The following is a 22705-nucleotide window of genomic DNA, read 5'->3' on the forward strand; positions in this document are numbered from 1 at the left end:
AAAATATATAATCTTTTCTTCACTATTTGCTAAATATGTATTTGAATTTGGAACATAAATTTGATGACAAAGAATAAAGAAATTTTTTGACAAAATTGAAGTTAATGAAACCTACAATCAGTAATTATTAGTTTAATGAATTGAAATACTTTGACAAATAATCGTTATTGAATAAGAAAACAGTAAATTGATAATAATTTGCAAAAACAACTACATGCTGTAGCTTATGAGTATTCAATGGTCTAGTTAATCTCAAACGAGTCAAAAGTGTTACACTTTCATCTTGTGGAGTTTCAGTTCTTGCTAGGTTAGCTGAAGAAGCTCTCTCATTGGAGCAACACTGTCAAACATGGACTTCACTTAAAATCTCATGAAGTGATCAAACATGAAGTTATATTACCAGCTTTGTTAATTTACTAAAAGAAATAATAAAGACATAATCAGAAGTCTTGAACATCTCAAACGCTTATAAATAAAATAAGCGTGCTAGTGTACTTACAGATAAGGCTATTCACGGGCTTAATTATGTTTTAGAATTCAGAAGCTAAAAACTGAACAAGGAGAGGGACTCAGGAGTATATATAATTAGTCCCTTCAGAAGCTTATATAATTTCCCATACTTCATGTAAACAAGCTTGTAATTTGTGAACAGATTGGTTCAGAAGGCTGCGCATGAACACGAACCACAGGTGGCATAGTCAACTACAATAATAATTCAAACTTAGAACGAGTTCTCACAGAGGTAAGCTTACCTTGTTTGCATCCATATTATGAAAGCATCTTCTATTAGGAGTTCAATGGTTGCCCTACATAGATATTAATATAACCCTGCTTCCGTGACCAAAAATGGGCAATAATTTGCATTAAAAACAATGGCTTATTTTCAAAAGGCTACTAGCATCGCAAGATGGTTGCTCGTTTCTGAGCAGGTAGTCAATGGTTTGAGCCAATGAAGGAAACTCATTACAGTGTAATGGCACGATGGTGAGTTTTTTTATAGATAGATTGCCCTTTCGTTTAATCTATCATCTACTTTTGGAGATTTCTTATACCATTGTCAAGATGGGCATTACTTCCTGAAGCATGCAACTAAGATGGTTATTTTCAAAGTGCCACGAACGGAAGCAATATCATTTCTGTAAAATGGCAAGATGGTAGGATTTTTAAAGCTACATTGCCGTTTACTATCACCTATCTTCTATTTTGGAGAATTATTATATTATTGTGAAGATGCCTATTGTTTCCTGATGCTTTAAGTATTCCCTTATTATTAATGAAATATTTAACATTTAGCCAAGATGTAAAGTTACAGTAATCAAGCGTCTAATATTTGTTAATAGCTTAAACATTCAACAAGGCACAGCTAAGCCTATGCTTGAACTACAGCATGGTAAGCAAAATAATGTAGAGCAGATTGTTTTAGATCAATTATAACAGAAGTTAAATAATGCTAATGCCCAAAGCAACAAGTATATGTTAAAACTGATCTTTACTAAAATCAGCTAGGATTCCATAATATAAAAAAATATGCTAATGCAAAATGAAAATTACATGACCTCTATCTTCCAAGTAATTTTCCAAAAAAGCTCAATGTTTTCTGACCGATTGAGACGTCAGAACTGCATTGCATGGTGGCTTAACAAAGGAGCGGTGAACTCCAAAGCATCTCTTTTAACTTTGAGGATAGTGGACACATCATGAATGCAACAAAGAGCTAGAACTATAGGTTACAATGGTGTAATAGTGGAAATTGTCTCAATATTGATGGTTTCAAGACTCAAGGACGATGAAATTAATGTGCCTTTAATCTATTCCTATTACAAAGAAAAGTAGAAAGGACTTGCAGAAGAATGAAGCTTGCAGCTACAAATGGCCAGAATTCAGTCTCCCTTTGAAAATGTTTTGCTGCTTCCATCACTTCCATCTGGAGCAGAAAAGGCTGCAAGGCCTCTACCTTCAATCACGAAGCTCATCTCAACAGTGTAATCCAAAGAACTACATAAAGGCAGTACCTTCTCTCCATACTTATCGTTGAACTTCTCCAGCTCCTTGGCCTTTGCAAGCTAATTTCTTCCACCAACTCTAATGTGCCGCAATGCTTCTAGCTCCTGGTCGTATGGTAGTATACCTTCATCTGCCTTGGTCGAAAATTTTTCTAAATAATCCTTAGTGTTAGTATTTAGGATATAGACGTTATAACCAAACACCCTAAGATGTTTAATTATGTGAACTTTTCTAAACAAAGTTTATAAGGAGTCATTTCTAAAAACATATGTAGGTAAATCCTCTTTTGGATATAGCAAGCAACACTAATCATCTCTTCTTCAACAAAAAATGGAATCCGCCACCCCAGCAGCCCCACACAGTCAGCCCCACGACCATCTGTGAGGAGGTAAATTGAGAAACTGCAGTTGGCCACTACGGGAGAGGGCATTGTCTCAGCTTCGTCGAGATTTGACCTTTGCCTACTTCAACAAGTCTGCCCCGTAATAAACAACTCAACCATGCCCCAGGGGCAACGCTAATCATATCAATACAATGGTAACTAGATGGTGAATATTCATTTAACATATACCTAGCCACCTCTTGTAATACACAAATTTCCTCTTCACTTATTTTGTTGAGGAATTCTAGGACCAAAAAACTTACATATCCTTATTCCTAGCAAAATATTTTAAAATGATCACTTCAAATTCTCTACAAGAGAATCTTATCACTTCAGATTCTCAAATTCTCTGCAATGATCACTTTAGATTTAGTTGATCTTGAGAACTTATTCTCTACTCTTTTACAAAAACTAACTAAAATTTCTAAAGTATCTTCTATATGTCTCTAAAGTATAGTCATCTACTAGCACAAAACAATATTACTATCATTCAAGGAGATTATTTCATGACTATCAAATAAGTCCAAATGTAAAAGTTCAAGAGGCATAGTAGTATTAACTAAATTTATATGACTAGCCTTGGCTTGCTTACCCTTTTAGCATGCACCACATAATTTGCACTTATGATACCAACTCTTTAATAAGCCTTTCACCAAATCTCTTTTGGTCACCTTTGCTATTTGCCCCATGTTAATGTGTTTCTCTTTTATGCCACAACCAAGCTTTCTCTTTCTTAGTCACGAAACACTAGGTACAAATGTTAATAACAAGGAAAATTGATACTATAAATATTATCTCTCCTATCTCCTACTGAATGCCATATGCCTTGCAGCTCCTTCCTTAAAGGATCCCAATGAAGAATAATCATCCCAAGTGACTTTGAAAGCCTTCTACTTCTTAGACTTTTCTTGTTGCTTAAGTGGCTCCAAGCACTTCAATTTGTAGTGATCTTTCCTATTATACTCAAATCACTAGACTTGGATTTAATATAGATTTCTTCTGAGGATCTTTGAGCATCTTCTTTATGCCCTTTTGTCAAATGTCTTACTCTTTCTCATCATTCCTTTCACAAAATGGATCATTTTACTTGTGGAGATGTCATCCTCACTCTCAATTTCATGTTCTGATTTGAACAAGAGCTCATTCTTCTTTTTAAGCTTCTTTCTATATGCAATCAAAGTTAAACCCTTCTCTTTGAAACAAGGGTGAATAAACTCACTTTGAATCGACTTTATCTCTACAAGGAGTTAGTGCAGTGGAAAATGCAAATAATTCAAAGGAAGAATAAACAATTACAAATCAACACAACTAATTTAATGTGATTGACAGATCCATGAATAGGTCACTCCTTAAATTTTCGCTATCTTTTCTCCTCGACAAGAATATGGAGGTAGAGAAACATCTTATGCTTCTTCTTACAAGAAAAGACCTTGAAGAAAGGATTTGAGCACTTTAAATGGAGAGCTCAGCTTGGGTGATTCCAAGTCCCTAAGGTCCCTTATCGATAATCTCAACTTTTGATGCAATCAAGCCCCAAATGGTTCGATGTAACCTTATGTTTTGATGTTTGAGCAAAGGGCTTAAATTAGATGCTTGTCTTGTGATTTAATGTATGTTTGAATGTGTAGGGACTTGCAAGAATACACAATGAACTTGAAAAGCTTGCGACTTACCGTGGCTAAGGTGACACACTCGATGGTCGAAGAAGATTATACACAAGGTGACCGAGGGACCGCAAGATAAGAAGTATAGAAGAGCAACGAGAATAACAATAGATGGAGACCAACTACAAAGACAAAGACATGAACGATGACATGTGAAGAAGTTGAGTATGTGTGCGCATCTAGGGGATAAGGTAACTTGACAAGAGATGACCAAGAGATGAAGTTAAGCTGCAATGGTAAGACACCATGGTGAGCTATAACAGTTACATGATCTGTACATATGGGGCAAGGCTAGAATTCAACGTAGGCGGACTCAACCTTCAAATTGGTTGTAGTGAGATGCTAGTCGACTAATATTGGACATCAATGGATTAGTGAAAAAGGGAAAAATCCAAAACCCTAAAGTTCAAGGTTTGAGGATTGCACTAGTCGAGTGATGTGGAATCTAATTAATTGGTGGAGCATCTAACTGGTGGTGCAATTGGCTAAGGCCAAGGAGGTAACAACTAATTGATGGCATATTAGATTATAACACAAGGTTTTGAAGGCTATAAAAGGAGGTTTCTCTACTTCCAATAGTTGACTAAGGAGAAAGTTACCAACTTTTCGAGAATGATCCACCATGTTTTATCTACAGAGATAAAGTCAATATAATTGTTCTTGTTGAATTCAAACATATGAGGCTCTTTCTGTCAACTGATTCTATCATCTAGCCAATTAAAGCCAAAATAGAAACCACTGCTATTCTCAAGCAATGAGCCATCATTTGATCACATCGTCAACACGCAAAGTCAACCACTTTGACTTCGATCTAGGCTGCATGTTAGTAGAAAACCTCTACCAAAAATCTAAAATTCAATTCACTCGATCTCTCATCTCACATATCCTTCAACTGATAGTGTTCTATCCCATGAGTTCACATAGATAAGCCTCCAGCCTTCGAGTTTTGTTCGATCCAGATTTATTTAGCTAATATCCCTCTAGAATGATCATCGTCAACTTTGCTAAAGCTCCAGTCAAGACTTCATTTACCAAGAACTTACCTTTGGAATTTCACTTGCCAAGCCTCTAGTCAAGACTTCACCTACAAGGACCCCAACTTCGAGACTCCACTTGCCAGAGCTCTAACAAGAGCTCACCTCTGGGACTTCACTTGTCAGACCTCCACTTCAAGACTTCCCTTGCTAGACCTCAATGTGGGCTTTACCTACCAAGAGTTCAACTCCAAGACTTCCCTTGCTATACCTCTAATTGGCACTTCACCGATCAATATGGCCAAGCTACATATTAAATAGATCAATTACAATACATCAAATAAATTTTTATTTAACTTAAATATTATATTACTAGTTTAACCAACCGCATCAAAACTAACCCAACTCAAGTATGAATATATTTATAGTCAAGCAAATATTCAATGAATGAATCCATCAAACTATTATGATAATACTAAATTATTCCCCGAAAGAAATGCGTTGCAAGATCCGACTGTTTAACATCTTGATAAGGACCGCTACATATATGAGAATTTGAGTGTTATGCACAACTTCTCACACCATAAGTTGAATAAGAACAAATATTATAGGAAAATTAATTATCTAAGATTTAGAATATTGAACATAGGAGTGCTCATTGATAAAGAATGAAGGTAGTAAATACGATGATTAAGAAAAGAATTAATATTTTTTATATATAAGAAACAAAATAGGTAGGAAAGAAGGCAAAGATGATAAAAAAAACTCGAGTTTAAAATTATGTTATACAGAAAAGAGTAAAATAAGAAATGAGGTAGGTATATTTTTAAATATTTCGTTAAAGGATGAAGTAGTAGAAATAGTTAGAAATAGATTGGGGTTATAACTCTCAAGATAGTGATGACGAAATAAACTATTAATGTAATTAGCATATATACACCTTAAGTAGGATTAGATAAAGATATCAAATTTAGATTTTAAGATAACCTAGATGAGATATTATAAAATATTTCGTTAAATAAAATGATTTTAATAGGAAGAAATCTAAATGGGCATGTAAGAATGAAAAATAAGAAATATGATAAAGTATATGGGGGTTATAGGTTTAGAATAAGAAATAAAAAAAAGAAAACTATATTGAATTTTACAATAACATATGAACTTATATTAGTTAATACGTTTTTCAAGAAAAGAAAAAACATTTGATCACGTTTAAAAGTGAGAATAATAATCGCAAATTGACTTTTTTAATTAAGAAGAATAGAAAAATTTATAAAAATTGTAAGATTATTCCTGAAGAAAATTTAACTATCCAATATAAGTTAATAGTGTTGGATATGCACCTCAAACATAGTATCAATAGAAAAAAATATACACAACTCCTAAATTAAGTAGTAGAAGTTAAAGGATGAAAAAAAATATATTTAAGGAGAAGATAGAAGTACAAGTACAACAACAACAACAATCTTATTCCACTAAGTGGGATCAGCTATATTAATCCTTCTACATCATTAGATTCTATCTCCTACTATATCATGATATATACTTAAATAAATTTTATTTTATTTTATTGTTACTAACCTTTTTTTTTGTCTTCCTCTTCCTCATTTGATATGCGTATTTGTTATAATTTTACATCGCCTAACTAGAATATTTATTGGTCGTCTAAGTACATGTTTGTACCATCTTAAACGTGTCTTTTGAAAATTTTCCTCGATAGATGCAACTCCGACTTTCTCTTTATTGCTCTCATTTCTTATTATGTTCATACTCATATGTCTACACATTGATCTTCATATCTTCATCTCTACAACTCTCATCTTTTGCTCATGTGCTCGAGTCATAGTCTAACATTCAGTATCATATAACATAGTAGATCTAACCCCCATTTTATAAAACTTCCTTTTAAATTTTAAAAGTACTTTACAATCACATAAAATACCTGACATTCTCCTCCATTTCAATCATCTTGCTTGTATTCTATGTAATACATCTCTCTCAATCTCTCTATTATTTTACAAAAATGATCCTAAATACTTAAAGCTCTTAGTTTTAGACAACTCATCATCCTTTATCTTAACAATTATCTCATTACATCTAATATTGTTAAACTTAAATTTCATATATTTTGTCTTTACTCTATTAAACCTAAAACTTTTCACTTCTAGTGTTTCCTGTTAAGATTCTAATTTAACATTTACTTCTTCACGTGTCTTATCTACCAAAATTATATCATCTGCAAACAATATGCACCATGGTACTCTATCTTGAATACGTCTGATGAGTTCATATATAATTAATGTAAAAAGATAGAGACTTAGAATTGATTTTTGATGTAATCTTATCTTTATTGGAAATGTTTCTGTTAATATGCCTAAAGTCTTCACTATGGTCATTACATCCTCATACATATCCTTAATTAGTTCAATATATGTTACGCTAGCACCTTTCTTTTCTAGAATTCTCCATATAATTTCTATTGAGACTTTATCATAACTTTTTTTAAGTCAATGAATACCATATGTAGATCTTATTTTAACTTTCGATACTTTTCAATTAGTTATCTGAGAAGATGTATAGCTTTTATTATTGATCTTCTAGACATGAACCAAAATTGATTTTTGATCATCGTGATTTCCTTTTTTAATCTTTTTTCTATTACTCTTTCCCAAAATTTCATGGTATGATTCATTACTTTAATACCCTTATAATTTGCACAATTTTATACATCTCCCTTATTTTTATACAACAGTACTAGAGTACTTACCCTCCATTGATTAGGCATTTTTTCCGTTTTCAATATCATGTTAAATAATTTTGTAAGTTATTCAATATCTTATTTCCCTAGACATTTCCATACCTCTATCAAAATATCATCTGGTCCAATGGCTTTTCTATTTTGCATTCCAATTAACGTTTGTTCTACTTCTGAAGTTTGAATTCTATGATTAAAATTTAAATTTTTATACTTATTTGACCTACTTAAATTACCTAAGTTAAGTTGATCTTCTAAAACTTTATTAAAAAATTGATGAAAATATATCTTTCATCGCTTTTCTTTTTAATTTCTCCATTATTTACTAGTACTCTATTGTATTCATCTTTAATGCATCTTATTTAAATAAAATCTTTTGTCTTCCTCTCTCTCACTTTAGCTATTCTATAAATATCTTTTTCCCCTTCTTTTATATCCAATTTTTGATATAACCATTCAAAAGTTTAATTCTTAACTTCGTTTACTGTCTTCTTAGCATCTTTCTCGACTCTTGTATATTTTTTAAGTTTTCCTCGTTCTTACAAATATATAATTCCTTATACATTGTTTGTTTTTCCTTTACTTTCTCTTGTACTTTCTTATTCTACCACCAAGATTTCTTACTTGGTGGTGCATGTCCCTTTACTCACTAAGTACACTCTTAACTACTATTTTCAATTTTGATATCATCTTATCCCATGTCGTATTAGAATCACCATATATTTCACGTAATACTTGTACTTCTATCTTCTTTTTAAATATGTTTTGCTTACCATCTTTTAATTTCCACCACTTAATTCTAAGAATCACGTATATTTTCCTTCTATTGATACTATGCTTGAGGCATATATCCAATCAACACTACTAACCTATCTTGGATAATTAAACTTTCTCTAGAAATGACCTTGTAATTTTTACAAATCTTTCTATCCCTCTTCCTAACTATAAGAAAGTCAATTTACAATTTATTATTCTCATTTTTGAACATAACTAAATGTTCTTCTCTTTTTTTAAAAAACGTATTAACTAGTATAAGGTCAATGTTATCGCAAAATCCAATATACTTTTCTTTTTTCATTTCTTATTTCAAATCCATAACCCCATATACCCTCTCATATTCCTCAGTTTTCACTCCGACAGCTCATTTAGATCGTTTCTTATTAAAAGCATTTCATTTGACGGAACGTTTTGTAATACTTCTCTAGGTCATCCCAAAACTTTGATTTGATATCTTCATATAATCTTGCTTAAGGTACGTTCATAGTTTATTTCTCCACTACTATCCTGAGAGTTATAATTCTATCCCCTTTCTAACTACTCCTACAACTTCATCCTTAACGAACTATCTACAACAATACTCACTCTATTTTTTCTTTTACTTTTTCCTATATATCATAACTTAAAACTCAAGTTCTTTATCATGTTTGTCTTCTCGTCTACCTATTTTATCTCAAAGTTCCTATATTCCATGTTCCAAATCTTAGATTATTAGTTTTCCTAAAAAAATATTTGTTCTTATCCAACCTATGATGAGAGAATTTTTGCTTATTTAATACTATATCCAAATTCTCATAGAGATTAATAATCCTTATCGATACATTATAATCGGATCCTGTAACATAAGCTCTTGCATATTTATCACTACACCCGAGTTATAGAGATACAGCGAGCCTTGTTAAGACGTTACGGTCGGATCCTACAATGCATTCCTTCCCGGGTATAACCTAGCATTAGCACAATAGTGTAATGGATCCATTAATTGAACATTTACCTTAGTTTGACGTTGGCTAGCAACCTAATGCAACCCTCCTCCTTTATCCGAGCTTGGAACCGGCTATGATGGGTTATTTGTCATGGGCGAAGTATAAATATTAGAAAAAATACATAGCTACTCGAATACGACATGGGATAAGATAATATTAAAATTGAAAATGATAACCAAGAGTATACTCGATAAGTCAAAGGGACATGCAACACCAAATAAATAATCTTAATAGTAGAATGAGAAAGTGAAGAAAAAACAAATAGTCTATAAAATATTATATACTTGTAAGAACGAGAAAAACTTAAAATGTATACAATAGTCAAGAAAAAGACCAAGAAAACTTTTGAACGCTTATGTCGACAACTAGATACAAGGGAAGGGAAAAGGAACATTTACAGAATGGCTAAAGCGAGAGAGAGGAAGACAAAAATTTTTATCTAAATAAGATGCATTAAAGATGAATGTAATAGAATACTAATAAATGATAAGTAAATAAAAGAGTGATGCAAGAGGTATTTTCATCAACTTTTTGATGAAGATTTATGGAGCTAACTTAACTTAGGTAGTTTAAATAGGTCAAAAAAATATAAATATTTAAATTATTATCATAAAATTCAAACTTCAGAAGTACAATAAACTTTAAATGTGATGCAAAATTAAATAGTAGAACTAGATAATATTCTGATAAAAGAATGAAAGTGCCTAGAAAAATAAGATATTGAATGACTTATAAAATTATTCATCTTGATATTATATATATATATATATATATATATATAGTGGGTAAGTACGCTAGTTCCCTTATATAAGAACAAAGGAGACATACAAAATTATGCAAGCGATCAAAGTATTAAACCAATAGGTCATACCATAAAACTTTAAAAAAGAGTAATAAAAAAATTAAGGAAACCATAGTAATCGAAAATCAATTTGAATATATATTTGAAATTTCAACAATAAAAGTTATACATCTTCTTAGGTAATTAATTGAAAAATATTGGGAACAGAAGCAAGACATACACATGGTATTCGTCGATCTAGAAAAAACTTATTAAGTAACGACACGGTCGAGTAACGACCCGGCCCCTCGGCCCCTTGGGCGGCCCAACTAGCGGCCCAATTGGCGGCCCAATCGGCGGTCCCTTGGGCGGCCCAACTCAGCGGCCCCCTTGGCGACCCATGTCGTCAATCGACGACCCTCGACCGTGCCGTTACTGACTAGGACTTTCCACCCCTGGCCAGTGGATTTTTGCCTCCCCCAGGATTCGAACTCTAGACCTCCAGGATAAGTACTAGAGTTTATGAATCCTGGTAGCCAAGTGAGCGCTTCTCACTTGGCTACCAGGATTCATAAACTCTAGTACTTATCCTGGAGGTCTAGAGTTCGAATCCGGGGGAGGCAAAAATCCACTGGCCAGGGGTGGAAAGTCCTAGTGAGTAACGGCACGGCCGAGGGTCGTCGATTGACGACATAGGGGTCGCCAAGGGGGCCGCTGAGTTGGGCCGCCCAAGCCGGACCGCCGATTGGGCCGCCAATTGGGCCGCTAGTTGGGCCGCCCAAGGGGCCGAGGGGCCGGGTCGTTACAATAAAAAGGCGCCTTTTTTATTATAACGACCCGGCCCCTCGGCCCCTTGGGCGGCCCAACTAGCGGCCCAATTGGCGGCCCAATCGGCGGTCCCTTGGGCGGCCCAACTGGCGACCCCTTATGTCGTCAACCGACGACCCTTGGCCGTGCCGTTACTCACTAGGACTTTCCACCCCTGGCCAGTGGATTTTTGCCTCCCCCAGGATTCGAACTCTAGACCTCCAGGATAAGTACTGAGTTTATGAATCCTGGTAGCCAAGTGAGAAGTAGGGTCGTCGGTTGACGACATAAGGGGTCGCCAGTTGGGCCGCCAGTTGGGCCGCCCAAGGGACCGCCGATTGGGCCGCCAATTGGGCCGCTAGTTGGGCCGCCCAAGGGGCCGAGGGGCCGGGTCGTTATATATTATAGTCCCAAAAAAATTTATATGGAGAATTCTAGAAAAAAGAAAAATTAGTATAGTGTATATTGAACTAATTAAGGATATGTATGAGAATATAATGATAAGAATGAAGATTTCAAGTGGATTAATTATGTTTCCCATAAAGATAGGGTTCTATAAGGATAAGTCCTTATTTTTTACACATGGATGAACTCACTGAACACGTTAATGATACAGTACCGCAATGCATGTTGTTTGCAGATAATATTATTTTGTTAGATGAGACACATGAAGGAGTAAATATTAAACTTGAATCTTGACGGAAAATGTTATAAGTGAAAGATTTTAAACTTAGTAGAGTAAACACAGAATCTAGAAACAGCCTCTTGCCAAAGGCAGGGTAAGGCTGCGTACATTGGATTCCCTCCCCGAACCCCGTAAGACAGGAGCCTCGTGCACCGGGCTGCCCTTTTTTAGAGTAAACACAGAATATATGAAATTTAAATTTAACAATATTAAATATAATAAGATAATTATTAAGATAGAATATGGCAAATTGTCTGTACTGACAGTTTTAAATATTTAGAATCATTTTTGTAAAAGGATAGAGGAATTGAGAGAAATGTTTTATATAGAATACAAACAAGATAGTGGAAATGGAAGAGAACATCAAGTGTTCTTTGTGATCATAAAATACCTCTAAGGCTTAAAGGAAAAACAAAATGACAGTTAAACCTGCTATATTGTATGCAGTTGACTGTTGTGGTATGACTTGATCATATAAGTAGAAGATGAAAGTTGTAGAAATGAGGGTTAAGCTGGATATACGGATATACAAGGATGAACAAGATAAGAAATAAAAATAATAGATAGAGTCAGGATTGTACTTATTGAAAGAAAACTCCGGAAGACGTGTTTAAGATGGTATGGACATGTACGTAGACGACCAATAGATTCTCCAGTTAGACGATATAAAAGTATAACAAATGTGCATATTTAACGAGGAAGAGAAAGACCAAAAAAACTTAATTAGCAACAATAAAATAAGATAAAATTTATTTAAATATAAATGATGATATAGTATATGATAAAGCACAGTGACGTAGAAAGATTCATATAACCGACTCCACCTAGTAGGATAAAACTTAATAGTTGTTGTTGTATAACAGAAGTAAAATAACGAAAATGCCCAAAGCAACTAGTATACTTTAAAACTAATCTTTATAAGAAAATGAACTAGGATTCCATAATATCAAAAATATAATAAGGATAAAAAGAAAATTACATGACCTCTATCTTCCAAGTAGTTTTCCAAAAAAAAGCTCAATGTTTTCTGACTGATTGAGACATCAGAACTGCATGGCATGGTGGTTTAACAAAGGAGTGGTGGTACTCCTAAATGGATTCCCAAAGCATTCCTTTTAACTTTGTGGATTGTGGACACATCATGGATGCAACAAAGAGCTAGAACTATAGGTTACAATGGTGTAGAGTGGAAATTGTCTCGATGTTTCAATGGTTTCAAGCAATAGGTTACCGTGAAGAGCTTCAAGCACAATGAAAATAATGTGAAGGTATAAAGGACTTACAGAAGAATGAAGCTTCATTCTGCTACAAATGGGCAGAGTTCAGTCTCCCTTTGAAAATGTTTCACTGCTTCCATCACTGCCACCTGCAACTGCAGCGGCTTCAAGACCTTCAACAAAGAAGCCCCTCTCGACGGCGTAATCCACAAAACTATATAAAGGCAGCGTCTTCTCTCCATACTTGTCCTTGAACTTATCCAGCTCCTTCTTGGCCTTCGCCCTAATTTCTTCCACCAACTCTAATGCGCGGTCCATTCCAACGGCCTTGACGACGCTCGCGTTGCTCCTCATCTTCCCTGTACCGCCGTTTGACTCCATCAGCACGTCGTCCACTAGCTGGTAGAGAACCCCAACCGCTCGACCATAGCGCCGCAGTGCTTCGAGCTCCTGGTCGCTAGCGCCGCCCAGCAGCCCCCCGCATACTGCCGAACATTCGGCCATCTCCCCAAATTTCTTCTCCAGTACCTGGAGAATCTCCTTCTCACTTCCAGCAGCGGCGTCTGACAAGTCGAGAAACTGGCCGGCAGCCATTCCAGTGGACCCGACAGCGCGCGCGATCTCCGTGAGAACGAGAGGGATGATGGAGAGCGGGACGGGGTCGGGCGAGGGGGTATGGGTAACGATATGCTGGTAGGCTAGGGGGAACAGTGCATCGCCGGCGAGGACAGCCATGTCGACGCCGAACAAGGCGTGGGCAGAGGGATGGCCACGACGGAGCGGGGAGGCGTCCATGCAAGGTAGGTCGTCATGGACGAGGGAGGCGGCGTGGACCATCTCGAGTGCACAGGCAGCAGGAAAGGCGGCAGAGCGGTGGCCGCCGACGAGCTCGCAGGACGCGATGCACATGATGGGCGGCGCGCGCTTGGCTCCGGGGGAGAGAACAATGTGGCGAATCGCCTTGTGGATGCTCTCCGGGTATCGGACGGGAACGGCGGCGTCCAGCGCCTCTTCGATCTGGAGATCAGGGTGGTCCAGTAGGTGCGTAGGTCGAAGGAGGCGACAGCAGCAGCGGAGAAGCAGCGGACAGGGAGAGAGATGGAACGGGGTTTGCGGAAAAGGAGGGGAGACGGGGGCATTTTGGTACCGGAGAGCTTGGGAGAGGGATAAAAGAAAGAGGCGGAGAAGGCCATCGCAAATTGGAGACCATGAGGATGGATGATTATGATGGTGGATGTCTATGGATGTGCTTCGTAAATTAAGTCTTCATGTAATGGATATGATTCCATGGCAAAAATGTGATTCTATGTACTAAAAGCGTTTAGCTCCTTTTCTTCTTCTGTAGAAGAAGAAGAAAAGCGTTTAGCTCCAACTTCACTTTTATTCACACAATCGTTAGACTCTCTCTCCCTCCACTTTTATTCACAACCTCCTCTTTACCTCTACGTTCTTACGATCTAGTCGAATTGATAATGTGAATAAGGATTTGAGTCGTAATTGTGACAGATAGCTCTCTTATTTAGGAAATCATTCAATATCTGATTTATCTTTCTTCGTCTAATCATGACCGATAATTAAAAATACTTTAGGTGAACATTATCATTTTTTTTCATCAACCTCCTCTCCATCTCCCTAAATCACGATATTCCAATCAATTCATTGTATATGGTTCAAACCCTGGTTCAAAACTGTTGATGTATACGTTCTTTGAAGAGAATCATCCGGAGAGATAAGAGGACCTGAAAAACACTCAAAAAGAGAGTTAAAATAGCGTCGAAAGGTCCCGACAAATTACTCCGACGCTCAAGTTAGAGTTCAACGTAAGGAATGAGTTTAATGATTGAAAAATTAGGATAGATGTATGTGTACCTGTACCTATGGGCATGGGTTATCTTTTTATAGTAGTTGATCTCCGAAATATTAGTATCCATTTAGAAAATATTCTAAGATATTCATTCTAATTTTTTAGGAAGATTCTGAAATATTTATTTAAAAAATATTTTAAGAATTTTTTTTTATTCTTTGGGTAAAACGGTTTTAGGATTTTCTAATCTTAAAGATGAGCTAGTTTGACTTTATCCTTGATAAGGTGTCATCGTCCTGCCGTATCACAAGCATCCTCAATTAGTTTAGTCAAAGGAGGCATAATCCGACTGACTGGACTGTGATGAGTCATTGATGTAGTTCTGTAAGTATACGGAATGTCGTCAAGTAATGTGCGTAGGGTTTATAATCGTTTCTTGCACATTATTCGCACATCTTTCTACTTTTCATGTTGTATCTTGTGTGTATTACATCCCTTATCTGTGCATTGGGCATTATATTCTCTATTTCCTAGTTCGAAGGTCTTCTCGTGTTTTTGGTGTTTTTGCAGGACGGAAACGGGGCAAAATAGGCAAGACGGAGCATTAATTGAAGACAAGGCAAGACTGGGTCGTGCCTCATAGGCACGGCCGTGTCTATCACTTCCAAGAGACCGTGCCCTTCAACCAGAAGCTCAACTAGATCAAGTCGTGCCTCACAGACACGGCCGTGCCTTCCTCTTGCAGCAGCAAAGACATGGTCGTGTCTATCAGACACGGCCGTATCTCCTCCACAGAGCCACGCCAAGGCATGGTCGTGCCTCCCAGGCACGACCGTGTCTCCCAAACAGAGAAGTGTCTGCCCCTAGCCATGCCTCCTGCTCAGAACACCAACTTCGGTTGGCCGTGCCTCACAAGCACGGTCGTGCCTCACCAACAGAGCAACAGCCACACATAGCCGTGTCTCCTAGACACGGCCGTGTGACGGGGACGTGCCTAGCCATATAAATAGGGCTCTTAAGAGCTCTAAGAAAGGGGGGAAGATTTTGGAGAGCAAAAGGAGTGTTCTAGAGTCACTGAAGTCGCAATCCGAAGCAAGAATCGATGATCCGTTCATCCGTCCGGACTCTTCATCACCTCCATCCACCATTGACGCAGGAGTTGCAATCCGGAGAAGAAGACAACCCCTTGATAAGTTTTATTCCTTGATTTCTCTTGGATAAAATGTATTCCTTTCAATCTTCTTCGTGTTGTATTCTCCCCATCATGGAGTAGTCCTCCTGATTCTAGGATGTAGGAGGAATCGAGGATAATGGTTGATTGTAATTATGGATTTGTTAATTACCATGTTCTATGAAATGCATGTGCAGTTTGTTTTATAGATTTATGCCTTGTGTTCAATTGATGATATGTTATTGGATGGTGTTGAATCTATAAGGATAGGGATGATTTGTGATTTTGAGGATTCTTAGGATCGTATGCCCGGGGCGCCTCATGACAGGAGGAAAGCTTTATAATCGGACCTTCCGAGGAATTCTTTAGGCTATGATAAGTCTTTATGAGGGATAATTAATGGTTACTTATTATTGGGGAGAGGTCTTTAAACAGATACCCAGTGACAGAGGGTAGGACATCTAGTAGTATACTGGGGTGCCCGAGTGACAGCGGGAATGCCTTAACCAGGCTATCTGGAGTCATCTCAAACTGACAATAGTAACACTAGAACGCTATTGATTTATTTTGAGGAACCCTGACAAGGTATAATTGGATAATTTGGTTAGAATCTCTGCAAATGTGCATGTATTAAGGAATGGTAAAGAATCCATAGACAATCAATCATTGTTTCAAGAAATCCGAAGTCCTAGGATCGCCTTCCACACATTGTCACAGTCGATTTCTCTTTTTATTGAGGATTAGGAGCACTAGCACTCTCTTTCACTTCCCCCACACAAATCCAAATCACATTTTTCTCCGCTCTTCTTGTGTTAGTTTAGTACTTAATTCCACGATCCCTGTAGATTTGATATTTTATTACTTGACGACACCCATATACTTGTGGGAGCCTATTATCAAGTAATAAAAGATATCGAACCACAGGGACCGAGGAATCAATCACTAAACAATCACAAGAAGAGTGGAGAGATTATATAATTGGGTTGAGATTGGGGAAAGTGAGAGTGTTGTTGAGTACCTAAACCTCAATCGAAGCAAAATCAACTAGTGACAGGATTTGGTAAAGCGATCCTAGGACTTCGGATTCCTCGAGATTATGTTTGATTGACTATGGACTCCTTACTATTCCTCAATATTCATACATTTGTAGAAATTCTAACAAAAATATCTAATTAGACCTCGTTAGGTTTCCTCAGAATAAATCACTGATCCTCTAACGTTACGATTGTTAATTTGAAATGACCCCAAATAGTCTGGTTATAGCTCTCCCACTGTCACCGGGCACTCCAGCATACTACTAGTGTCCTACCCCCTGTCACCGGGTATCCAATTAAGGACCTCTCCCTAACAATCAATAACCGTTAGCTATCTCTCATAAAGATTCATTGCAATCTAAGAATTTCATCGGAAAGTCCGATTAAAGGTTCACCTTCTATCATAAGGCACCCCGATCATACGATCCTAAGATTTTCTTAAATCATAATTTATCCTCATCCTCATAGATTTGCACCATTCATATCATATCATCCAATAAACATAAAGCACAACATCCATAAAGTAAAATGCACAAATAAATCATAGAACATGGTAAATACAAATCCATAATATCAATCATCTACAAGACACCTCGATTCCTCCTACATCCTAGAATTTAAGGAACTACTCCATAACGGAGGGGATACAACATGAAGAAGAGATAAAGAAATACATTTTAGATTCTAGAAAAAGGAAATAAAACTTATCAATATGTGTCTTTTTCTTCGCCTTGGAAGCTCCTCGTCGACGGTGGAATGGATGTGGCGGAATAGCTTCAAAAGGACGGATGGATCGTCGAATGTTGCTCCAAATGGCGCTTTCGGTGGCTCCTCTTGACTCCCAAGGTCTCTCCCCCTTTTAGGGCAATTTAAGGGGGTATTTATAGGTCCCCCCTATTCACCCTTCGCCAAATGACCGTGCTTAGCCACACGGCCTAGGGTACTCAGCTGGCATGGCCTCGTCACACGGACGTGCCTGGTAGGCACGACCAGGGTGCTGCTCTGTAACGCCCGCCCTTACGTGGGCCCTTGACGGACGCTACAGTTTCTTACATTCATTCATTTCATTCAACTACTATCATATATAAAACTAAATTAACTAAACATGCAGCGGAACTATTAATAATTTTAAACAGTTTCATATACGATAGCAGTGCAATAACTAGTGAAATACAGTAATGACAATTAAGACTAACCTAGGTTACATGACAATTCTAGGTTATATAGTTCTACACATGATAATTAACAACTAATTAAAATATTCTTTAACATGCAAAGAGAAAATGGTTTGCATGGCCAAGGCTTAATCACGTCACCACCACACACATCTTCACCGCCCTGTCCTGCTGCCTCCTATTTGCTCAGTACCTGTTAACTGGGTCTGCAATGTAAGGAAAGTATCTATAAGCATAAAGCTTAGTAAGTCCCTTTCCTACTCACAAAATCCATTCGTTACATACATCATACCTTAAGTCAATAAAGCATATCATTCTTTCCTAACATGCATAAGCAAATATTGAACATTCACATTGTACACATTTGACATAGTAACATTGTGCCTTTTTGAAAACTATTATTTTAATAGTTAAACATAATCATCAACATCTTTGGGGATCCCTGGCTTGTACCCATTCATTTCTTTTGCGCGCACATACCAAGTAGTACGAGGTAGCTAATCCCGACTACACGGTTTACTAGGTCTTGACCTAGGGGCAACTTTTGGAGCCCATCCCTGGAATCCCTTTCGGGTTCCGGTACAAGCCATTCATTCAAAGTAAAATACTTTTATACATTTCTTTTCATCATAGTATGAATGTTCCATAACATCTTCTTTCTTTCATTCATATTGAACATTCAAGCCATACAGATTTCATTTCATTTGTCATAAGATGGTATGAGAAATCATATGTCTAACAACATTTGAACCTTAACTTCGGTTTGGTTGTATTTTTCATAAGACTTAGCTCAATAACTTTAAACTAACCAGATCAGCAGGCCTATATTGCTTGAAATCGATCAGCAGATCAATGGATAGGTCTTAGAGCGATCAGGTAGTCGTTACTGTTCAAATTTCCCTTACAGTGGTCTCTGTAATCGATCAAACGATCGACTACAGGGTTTAATCGATCAGAAGATCGATTGCTTTAACTGGAAGTTCGCAGGAGGCTTGGTAATCGATCAACCGATCGATTACAGCCTCGTAATCGATTGGCTGATCGATTACAGGCCCTTAATCGATCGGGAGATCGATTAAATATCGGAACTTTCGTTCCTCATTAAAACGTGTAATCGATCTTGTGATCGATTACACTCTGGTAATCGACCCACGGGTCGATTACCAAACCTTCTGTTCGTCCCGATTTAACCCTAACACAATCTACAATTTCTATGTTCACAACTTAACATCATATAGACCTTATCTTAACAGCATATGAACGGAAACTTAACTTAACAACCCATCACATGTTAGTTTACTGATCTAACAGTTCATTGATCTAACATATATGATAGCCAAAACATGCTTACGAAAACAACCTACTTAACAATCATGGTTTATTAGTTTATCAGGAATATATCTAGAACATGCTTGTAATATGTAATATGCAAACTAGAATATGCTGGTAATGTGAAACTAACATACAACCATCGTATACGAGTTGCTGTAATGAAACTGACTAACAACATTTATACCCTAAACATTCTTGAACGAATCATACAACATGAATACTTAGGTTCTAGTACGAAAGAAACCTACGCAACTATTACATTGCAGGTGAGAAGGAACTTACAGTGCTTTGGAAGTTTCTAATGCTTCTACCCAACAGACAGCCCTCTCCTTATCCCTTCGGCCGTGCTCTAACCAGGAAGCCTCGAACGCCTTCGACCAGAGAACACCAGAGAAAGAAGACAGAGGAGGAGAAGGAAAATAGAGAAGCCAAAAAGAAAATTACTCGAGGGGAAGGTTTATAAAGAGGATTGCATGAGAAGTTGCATAACTGCTCCGCAACCATGAACCCACGTAACCAGGCCACTACTTCCTCTCCGTTGGGCTTAATGAAATTTCATTAACACTCAAGTTTAACAAGCATTGCCCTCCTTCCTTTAACATGAATACATTACTATCTCATATGGTTAATCATGGCTTGCTACATATTGGAGGTCCAAGGGTCAATCCCTTGGCGCCTCCACATTTCTTTTTTTTCTTTTTCTTTCTTTTTGCAAAGCCTTTAAGCTTTAACCCATTAAAGCAACATTCTTAAACATAATTATTCATTTCTTTTTATCATAATAAATTTATCATTTACATAACTATTTATCCAGAATTCATTGAAGGAAAATTCGGGTATTACAAGCTGTATATATTTTGCTTACACAAAATAGTTTGTACAACCATTCCTATTTAATAGAAAGAACCCTCAACCATTTACTCAAATTTATCCAAACTGTTATTTCTTAAATCTATTTGCACTAGTGCACGTAATTAGTTGAGTGCATATTCTGCTACTGCACGAGTATAAAAATTTAAGTGTGACAGTTAAACAGAAAATATCACTCGAAAAAAAAAGAAACTTGTGCCATTGTGGCTTATAAATTTACAAATATTGTCTTCATTATTATGTACGTCCTTAAGGTCAAATGTAACTATCTTGTTGGTTGAGTTAGCACGCATATCAAACCTTGCATTATTGAAGTAAGAAGAGATTTTCTTATTATTCTTTTCTCTGGAGAATTCTTCTTGAAACCAAGCACAAACAGGGAGTTATATATTAGGAATAGTTGAGGATGCAGATAGTTAATGGGTGTTTTTTAGATGAAGATAATCTCAAGAGAGACCACCGTATGTACACATGCATTAGATAAAAATAAATAAATAAATGAAAAAAATAAATTAGGGTTGGAACTTAGTAGAATATTAATAAGTAAGTTGTTGAAGAAGAATGTATGCGTTGTTATGAAGATGTAAACTATCTACCTACCTAACTGAGACTGGCACAGAATTAAGAAATGGGGAATGCATAGTGCCGGCGCCGCCAAGACAGGCCTCTTCCAGATGTGGTTTATGCACCAGTTGGATGATTGGAAACTTAGCCTTCTATGATTGGTCAGTAGAATAATTATTTCTAAATGAATTTTTATTATTTTGATTTATACAATATAAAAAACAATTTTTTATATATATTTGATTGATAGACGTTATATATATATAACAATTTCAGTAATAAATTTAATATAAATAATTTGTTTCACTCATTTTTTCTCTCTCTGACCAGTTTGTTAAGCTCTAACGTCCTGATGGGTTAGATTAGTTTGTCAATTCCGATTATTTTATGACTCATCGATCCTAATTGTCTCAATTGATTGTCGTGGTTCATATACGCTAGCTCCAACCACATGACTATTTCAATTAGTTTATCTAATTTATCTAACTCGATGGCATAAGCACCTCGTTTACATTGATCAAATTTTCCAACTCAGCTAGCTCATCCGATTTGACTAGTTGATCTAGTCTAATTAATGCCTCTAACCATCCAAACGGCCTAATGAGTTCAATTATAGCTAGCTCGCTTGATTCATTTGGCTCGATTAATCCCTCCACTTGATTAACTCATTCGACTCGATCGATCAAAGTCACTTGATGTGTCAAGCGTGATTTGTCACTTTTTCAGCCCATCTAGAGCATGCCAGAGCAATCAATCTTTCATTATATATAAAAGTATTGACTTTCACGACCTACAATAATAGAAGATATTATGGTTGCAAGTTGTGATGATATAGCGATAGACAGACATAGACAAAATAGTTATAATTTTCTCGACCAACTAAGTTTGTCCATTTGGCCTAACTAATCTGTTCCCTCGTTGAGATCATATTGTGGACATGTCATTAGCCACCTAACACCTGAGCTGACCTTGCAGAAAGAAAAGAGGACGACGAGCTCAGTGATCCTGCAAGTACCAAGAAGATGAGAAGGGAGGCCAGGAGTGTCCTAACTCGACCACTCCGACACTCAAGTCAATTTCTGAATTGGTCTAGAAAAGAAAAAAGAAGAGGAAACTTAATTGAGAGAGCGTAATGAGTGTGCATACCTCTGTCCGTGATGAGTAGGAGATATATATTGAGGATGGTCAGAGAAGATGTGAAAGACCCGTCTTGTCTTAATTAAGGAGAATATCCTTGCGTGAAAGACTCTGTCAGATGAAATGTTTCATCTAAATAAGGAAGGTGTCCCATCGCCACTCTGCTAGCGAAAAGTCATGTCATCCATCAGCATACCCTGACATTATGATGCATCAATGAAGGAGTAGGTTAACACTTATATCTTATGATCACCTCTATCCTTCTGGCGGTGGTATAGTTAACTGAAGGAGTAGAGCGAAGTGAAGTCAGTTGAGTATTAAGTAGGGTACTGGGGGAATGAAACCTGGCCGACAAAGGAAGCCCGAGTCAAGATAGGCTAAGGACTAAGTTGTAATTTGACCAAGCGGAGCCTTGAAGTTAGATCTTGGAAGGAGAGATTGGTTGTCCGATTCCAAGTTGAGCCTACTCACTGGGTCGGGTGTTGGACCTCGACCTAAGCTACCTTCCGTGGTGAATTCGAGTGCCCTAGGTAAGCGGAATGAAGAGATGATATGGCCGAGCTGCGGTGGGATTTGGCAGAGTGGC

At 37.0% G+C, this 22705-nt stretch overlaps 1 protein-coding gene across 1 annotated transcript; it reads right to left on the minus strand.

Annotated features, from left to right (window-relative positions):
• Positions 1 to 431: 431 nt before the first annotated feature.
• On the minus strand, positions 432 to 14251 carry LOC141834377 (heterodimeric geranylgeranyl pyrophosphate synthase small subunit, chloroplastic). The gene is given in 3 exon segments (XM_074721736.1): positions 432 to 702; positions 13099 to 14054; positions 14057 to 14251. Coding segments are annotated over 2 exon segments (1086 nt in total). The 5' UTR covers positions 14226 to 14251; the 3' UTR covers positions 432 to 702; positions 13099 to 13137.
• Between the last annotated feature and the right edge of the window lie 8454 nt (positions 14252 to 22705).

Source organism: Curcuma longa, chromosome 9 (assembly GCF_044706935.1).
Source record: "Curcuma longa cultivar G26 ecotype Majalengka, Jawa Barat chromosome 9, ITB_CL_G26_1.1, whole genome shotgun sequence".
In the NCBI taxonomy this organism is placed as follows: domain Eukaryota; kingdom Viridiplantae; phylum Streptophyta; class Magnoliopsida; order Zingiberales; family Zingiberaceae; genus Curcuma; species Curcuma longa.